This window comes from Chiloscyllium punctatum, chromosome 4 (assembly GCF_047496795.1).
Source record: "Chiloscyllium punctatum isolate Juve2018m chromosome 4, sChiPun1.3, whole genome shotgun sequence".
NCBI lineage: Eukaryota > Metazoa > Chordata > Chondrichthyes > Orectolobiformes > Hemiscylliidae > Chiloscyllium > Chiloscyllium punctatum.
The window spans coordinates 35,676,144-35,683,720 of record NC_092742.1 but is presented as its reverse complement, the minus strand read 5'-3'; the positions used below and the strand labels follow the sequence as shown (position 1 = coordinate 35,683,720).

The 7,577-nt window shown below is 39.9% G+C and overlaps 1 protein-coding gene across 1 annotated transcript in view; it reads left to right on the top strand.

Annotated features, from left to right (window-relative positions):
- The first annotated feature begins 1,464 nt into the window (after positions 1-1,464).
- mnat1 (MNAT1 component of CDK activating kinase) overlaps positions 1,465-7,577 on the top strand; it is a 182,401-nt gene continuing 176,288 nt past the window's right edge. The window contains exon 1 of the mRNA XM_072568372.1: positions 1,465-1,616. Within this exon, the coding sequence (XP_072424473.1) occupies positions 1,528-1,616 (89 nt within the window). The 5' untranslated portion in view covers positions 1,465-1,527. The remainder of the gene's footprint in view (positions 1,617-7,577) is intronic.

Sequence of the window (7,577 nt, the reverse complement as noted above, 5' to 3'; positions counted from 1 at the left end):
TAATTGCCTGAGTAGTTGGAAGAAACAGATTCAAAATTTAAATGGGAATTCTATATATTATTTCAGAGATATAGGGAAAATGAATGGGGAGAAATTAAATGAAAACGTTTTTGAAGAATTGACATAAACACAATGGACCAAATGGCATTTTTCTGTGTTTTAGGATTCCATGATAAATGCCGGAGGAAACATCACAGAAGTGCTTCACAGGAGGCTCCCAAGCAGAGGATGTCACCTAGACAGGGGACGAAACGTCTGCAACACAAATTCCCAGCTCGGTGAACAGAACCACAACAACAAGCACCCGAGCTACAAATCTTCTCACAAACTTTAGCTAATTGTAAATTTAGTTTTCCATTTTTAACATTGCTGAGCTTATTTTAGAGTCATAGAGTCATACAGCATGGAAATAGATCCAAAGTTCCCCAATGTAAACTAGTCCCACTTGCCTGCATTTGGCTCACATCATTCTAAACCCATAACTCTCTAAACCTTTCCTATTCATGTACCTATTCAAATGTCTTTTAAATGTTGTAACTGTACCTGCATCTATCACTTCCTCTGGCAGTTCATTTCACAATACAAACCACCCTCTGTGTGAAAAGGTTGCCCCTCAAGTTCTTTCTTTGGACCTGCCTCCTTGCCTTACTTTGTAGATCATCAGAGAATAAGGTTGCTAAATGAAGATAGAACGTTGGCAGGCAAATTCAATGCATAATGTGCTGACATAACTTATGACACAAAAATAAGTTTTGTGGAGAGTAAGTTTGGCTATGCAAATTTAATCATTGTATGTATTTACACATTATGTAAATATAGCAGGAACCAACTGATTCTATTTATAAAGTGTGAAATAATCCAATATAAAAGCTCACTGAATCAAAAGATATGCAGATGTTGATCGAGCAAAATGTTTCCCTATGTTGTATGCATAAATGTAATTGCTATCCTTTATCAAATATTGTCCTTTTTTTCTCAGAATGTTTTCATGTGTATAATTTCGAACAATTTCTGTTCTGGTGAAGGATTTCTGCTTTCTCTCCACTGTTGCTACCAGACCTGCTGAGTTTCTCCAGTAATTTCTGCTTTTGGACAGTGGCAGGAAATGTGCAAATTTTATAAAATATATTTGAATTTATTTAATTAAGTATTCAAAAGAATCCCTCCGCATAGGATAAATCTCTTATTAGTGGATAAACATAAATGCATTCAATACTGTTTATATTGAAAACATAAAATACCATCCAACTGTGTTGGAGAAAGTAATAAGTATTTAAAAAATCAGCATTTTTTTCCAATTGGCAATACTTCTGCGGTGTAACCCAACAGCTGGGAGTTTGCAGGATTACAGGAGCAGCAACTGTTCATTCAACCAAATTCTCATTGCCACTGCTGTCAGGCTCGAGCTCCACCCGTGTCCTCTCCTTTCTCTTCCGCCAGTTCAGTGAAGCCGGACTTTTTCTGCAGCACTTAGTGTAGCAGTGGGACACATGTGATTGCTGCGCTGTTTCCAAGAGACCTGTCAGGATGGACGATCAGAGATGTCCTCGCTGTAAAACAACGAAATACCGCAATCCTTCGCTCAAACTGATGGTGAACGTGTGTGGACACACACTGTGAGTGATGCATTGTAATCTTAGGAAATGATGGGACACGTTATGGGAGTTTTGTGTGTTTTTCCCTGTACGTTGCAAATTAAGTGATTCATTCGTGAATGTCGATCGTAGCCATTCCTCTCTTTTTTCCTTTTCTGGAGGGTTGGATAATATGTTAAACCTGGCAACAGGAACCTGGATTAACATCATTTTAGTCTCAACCGCTTTGACTCTACATGCAAGTAAGAAAAAGAAACATACAGTGGTGGAAACGTGAAATGAGGTTTGGAATTACACAGTAACACGGTTTGCTCTTTTTTTGTAACTTTTTTGTTATTTCGCAGTTAGAGATATATTGGAGTGTTTTGAACATTTTGGATTTATTGGTATTGACACTCAAAACAACCAACCAGTCTTTTACTTGAGACATTAGCCCTTTATTTCCTCTGCATAAATACTTATCAAACGATACACGTTGCCAGCAATTTCAACTTTCGCTAGGTTTGAAATCTTGGAAAGCAGCATTCCCCAATATATGACTTGAGTTCATTTCATTAAGTTGTTTTCTCTTCCAGTAACTGGCTCAAAATCTGTGAGCAAACTCTGTTTTGATGTGGGTTTGGAGTTGAGTTCAGTAATTTAGGTAAACTTGCCATAATCCTACCAGACTTGAGGACTGTTATCAGGAAAGGGAGACGACTGATGGTGATTTAAAATGACAGTCACCAGGCCTTAGGCGAAGGAAGAGGTTGAGAAGGAGAGACCTTCATGCCCGTGCTGGAACTTAACTCTCACTGTTGGCATCACTCTGCATCACAAGCCAGCCGACTGCCCAACTGAGCTAACCCCAATCTCTAGCATGGGATTGCAATATTTGGTGAGGGAACAAATACGAGATAAATCAAATTTCATATTTTTTTCCACAAATTTATCTTTTGACAGATACAATTACCAATGATAGTAATGACATGAATGCAAGGTTTGTAGCTCAGGTTGAGGTTTAGGGTGTAGGTTTGCTCGCTGAGCTGAAGGTTTGATATCCAGACGTTTCATTACCTGGCTAGGTAACATCATCAGTGGTGACCTCCAAGTGAAGCAAAGCTGTTGTCACCTGATTTCTATTTATATGTTTGTCCTGGATGGGGTTCCTGGGGTTTGTGGTGACATCATTTCCTGTTCGTTTTCTGAGGGGTTGATAGATAGTATCTAGATCTATGTGTTGTGGTTGGTGTGCCAGGCCTCTAGGAATTCTCTGGCATGTCTTTGCTTAGCCTGTCCCAGGATACATGTGTTATCCTGTCGAAATGGTGGTTTTTTTCGTCTGTGTGTAGGGCTATGAGGGAGAGAGGGTCATGTCTTTTTATGGCTAGCTGGTGTTCGTGTATCCTGGTGGCTAACTTTCTTCTTGTTTGTCCTACGTAGTGTTTGTGGCAGTCCTAGCATGGAACTTTGTAGATGACGTTTTGGCCATGGGTTATACTGGGTCTTTTAAGTTTGTTAGTGGGTTTGTGTGCTACTAGGATTCCGAGGGGTCTTAGTAGTCTGGTTGTCATTTCTCACATTCCTGGACATCACAGTCGAAAGAAAGGACAATGGAGAACTACAAACCTGCGTATACAGAAAACCGACAAAACTGACCAAATACTTAACTACACCAGCAACCATCCCAACACACACAAACGAAACTGTATCAGAACGCTATTCCAATGAGCCACCACACACTGCAGCACAGACGAACTTCGGAAAACAGAGGAGAACCGTCTATACAATGTATTCAAGAAGAATGGATACTCAAAAAACACAGTCCACAGATTCCTCAAGAACAAACCACGACAAGCAGACCAAGCACAGCCAGAAACCCTAACCACCTTACCATTCATCAAAGAAGTTTCAGAAATGACAGCCAGACTACTAAGACCCCTCGGAATCCTCGTAGCGCACAAACCCACCAACACTCTCAAACAAAAACTAACAAACTTAAAAGACCCAGTATAACCCATGGACAAAACCAACGTCGTCTACAAAATTCCATGCAAGGACTGCCACAAACACTACGTAGGACAAGCAGGAAGAAAGTTAGCCACCAGGATATACAAACACCAGCTAGCCACAAAAAGACATGACCCTCTCTCCCTCGTAGCCCTACACAAGGATGAAAAAAAACACCATTTCGATGAGACAACACATGTATCCTGGGACAGGCTAAGCAAAGACATGCCAGAGAATTCCTAGAGGCCTGGCACTCCACCCACAATGCCATAAACAAACACATAGATCTAGATACCATCTATCAACCCCTCAGAAAACGAACAGGAAATGACGTCACCACAAACCCCAGGAACCCCATCCAGGACAAACATATAAATAGAAAGCTGGAGACAACAGCTTTGCTTCACTTGGAGGTCACCACTGATGATGTTACCTAGCCAGGTAATGAAACATCTGGATATCAAACCTACACCCTAAATGACATGAGTACCACCGGCAGAGTTCTTGTGGAGATGAAGTCCCTTCTTCACACTGAGGACGTTCTTCATTATGTTGTCACTTAGTCTTTTGTATTACATTGTGCTACTAACATACTAAATGGGACAAATTCAGAGCAGCTCAAGACTGAGCATTCCATGAGACACAGTGGGTCATCAGCAGAATTGCATTTCCCAGCAAAATGTAACTTCATAACTGGGCCCATTCCACATTCTGCTATTATTGTCAAGGTATGGACAAGTGAAGAGTGTCAAAGATGACCCCATGAACAACAACAGCTTTGCCAAACAAGGCACCAGCCTGTTGCAGCTACAGTGTAAATCTACACACATGCTAAATGCCATTCTGAATACCGAACCAAGCAATCCTGTAACCAATAAATCAGTTCAAAACTCCGCAATCCTATCATATCTAGTCATGAATGGTGGTTGATGATTAACTAACTAATTGTAACCTAGAATATGTGTGCAAATGAGAAGATGAGCTGAATGGATGATCTACCTTTGCCATCTCCTGAGGATTGACCGTTGCAGAACAGAGTCATTGGCTAATTTGATTCACAATATTTAACAGTTTCCTCTTTTTCTTGCTCTTTAATCAGCCAGAGGATTCTGGATTTGTTTGTCCTACCTGTCGTCTTGTGAGAATATATTTGACTGTACATTAATAAACTCCTCCACAAAAACTTCCTGTTGTTATTAGTTTTGCCTGCTAAATTTTTATTCCAATTTACCAAATTAATTCTGCATTGAAGTTGGCCATTGCCAAGTTATTATACTACTTGTTCATTTCCATAACCAACCAAAACCTTGTGATACATTGATCACTGTCACCTAAATGTACCTTTACTAACACTTGATCCTTCTGATTTCTTAGAACCAGATGGAACAATGCCTCCTTTGTCTAAGGTCAGGAAACACACTAGAAAATTTTTCTTGAATACACTGGAAACTTTTGTCTCTTTCTGCCCTTTAATTATCCAAATACTGCTTGGAATAGTAATAATGCCTCCTTTATAACAACCCTATAATTCTGTCACCTCTGTAATTTTCTTGCAGATTGGTTCCTCTGTATCTTCCCCACAGACCTACAGAATATGCCCAACAATGTAATGGCACTCCTATGGTTTCTTATCTCTAACCAAATAGATATTGTCTTTTGAACTCTCCTCCCCAGCATTGCACTGTTCCAGTTGCTTTAATATTACTAACACTACACCTTTCTTCCTTTCCCAAGTTTTCCTGAACACCTTGTATCCAAGGATATTGAGTCCTCAGTCCTGACTTTTTTGAGCCAGGTCACCATTATCACCATGACATCATGTGTCCTTGTGGAGATCTGCACCTATAGATTACTAATGTTACCTGCCCCCCCCGCCACACACACATGCACACAAACTCTAATTTAGACCTTAGAAATATAGAAACAGATATAGGTTATTTGGTCATGCCTGCTTCACCATTCAATAATGATCATGGCTGATCTGCCAACTCTGTACCTGCTTCCTCTCCACATCTTTTGATCCCTTTATTCTTAATAACAATATCTAACTCCTCTTTGAAAATATTCAATATTTTGGCCTCAACCACTTTCTGCGCCAGAGAATTCCATAGGCTCGCCATTCTTTGGGTGAAGAAATTTCTGCTGCTCTCAGTGCTGAATGATTTATCCTATATCATTACCCTGTGATCCCTGGTTCTGGATGTCCTGGGAATGTCCTTCTTGCATTTACCCTGTCTAGTGCTTTTAGAATTTTGTAGGTTTCTATGAGATCCCCCTGTCATTATTCTAAACTTTGGTGAATATAGTCTAACCCAATCCAGTCTCTCCTCATTTGTAATTCCTGCTATTGCACAAATCAGCGTGGTAAAACTTTGTTGCACTCCTTCTATAGCCAGGACATTCTTCCACCGATAAAGAGACCAGAATTATTTACAATACTCCAGGTGTGGTCTAATTAAGATTTGTACAATTGCAATAAGATGTCTGTGCTCCTGCACTCAAATTCTCCGGCTATGAAGGCCAGCATATAATTTGCCACCTTCGTCACCTGCTGCACCTACCTGGTTATCTGGGTCTTGTTGCACCTCCCTTTTTTTTGCAATCTATCATCCTTCAGATTAGAATACATTCTTTGTTACGGTTATCCACCTAAAAACTTAATTTTTCCCGGTGTTGCGTTATCCATCTCTCCCACTTCTCTGTGCTTCTTAGGTTTTGCTCTGTAATATTTCCTGTGGCTCTCACACTCCCTGTCCAGTTAGTTAAAATGCTCTCCAATTGCACAAGCAAATGACTCCCCAAGTACAATTGATCCAGCTCTGTTTAAGTACAACCTGTCCAGCCTGTATAAGTCTTAGATCCAAGGAAATTTGAGCTTTCCCACTTGCACCATGCTTCCAATTACATTGAATTACTCCATCTTTCTAGTTTCCTACTGTCTAGCATATGGCACAAGGAATAATTCCAAGATTACTATCTTTTAAGGTGCTGTTTGCCACTTTGTTACCTAATTCCTTAAACTTTGAGGACTCCATATCCCATCCTTCTTTCAACCTGTATCATTAATACTACTTTGGACTACATCTGCTTGGTGTTTAAGGATATCCTTAATTCTGGCACCAGAATGTGTCTGACTAATTTATTAGAGGTTTTTCCAGGAAATTTCAACCAGAGTGGATCGAGGGGATTTAGTTGATGTGTTGTCATGAGATAAGAGTTCAGTGTCGGAGGTAGTGTATTATCGTAGGTAGAGAATTAGGTCATGGACAAGGAACAGCAGTTATAAGAGGTTCTTTTTCAGGTTGGCGACCAATGAGCATTTGAGGTTCCATTGCTTGGACTACGGCTGTTTACAGAGTGCATTAATGACTTAGAGCATGGAAGTGAATGTACTGTGGCCAAATTTGCACATGACAAGAAATACCAAAAATATAAATGCAGATTTTGAGGGAGATACAAATAATCTACAGAGGGATATTAGTAGGTTAAGTAAGTGGGTAAAAAAATTGACAAATGGAGTATAATGTGGGAAAATGTGCAGTAAATGTAAATGTGCATGTAAATGAACAACATTAACTAGAGAAAAATCTGCAGAAAGCTGCAACACAAAGGGATTTGGGATTACTTATGACAAAACACAGAAAGCTGGTGCACAGGTGGAGTAGGTAATTAGGCTAATGGAGTGTTGGTCCTTATTTCAAGGGGGTTGGAGTAAAAGAGTAGGGAAATCTTACTGCAACCATACAAGTTATTGGTAAGATCACATCTGGAGTACTGTGAGCAGCTTGGTTCCATTATTTTAAAAGTATGTATTTTGTTGGAGGCAGTAAAGAGAAAGTTTACTTGGATGATCGGAAGGAAGGATTGTCTTATGAGCAAAGTTTAAATAGGTTGGGACTGTACACATTGGAATTTAGAAGCCATAAGATTCTTAAGGGGCTTGACAGGGTAAATGCTGAGAGCTTGTTTCCCCTCATGGGAGAGTCTAGGACT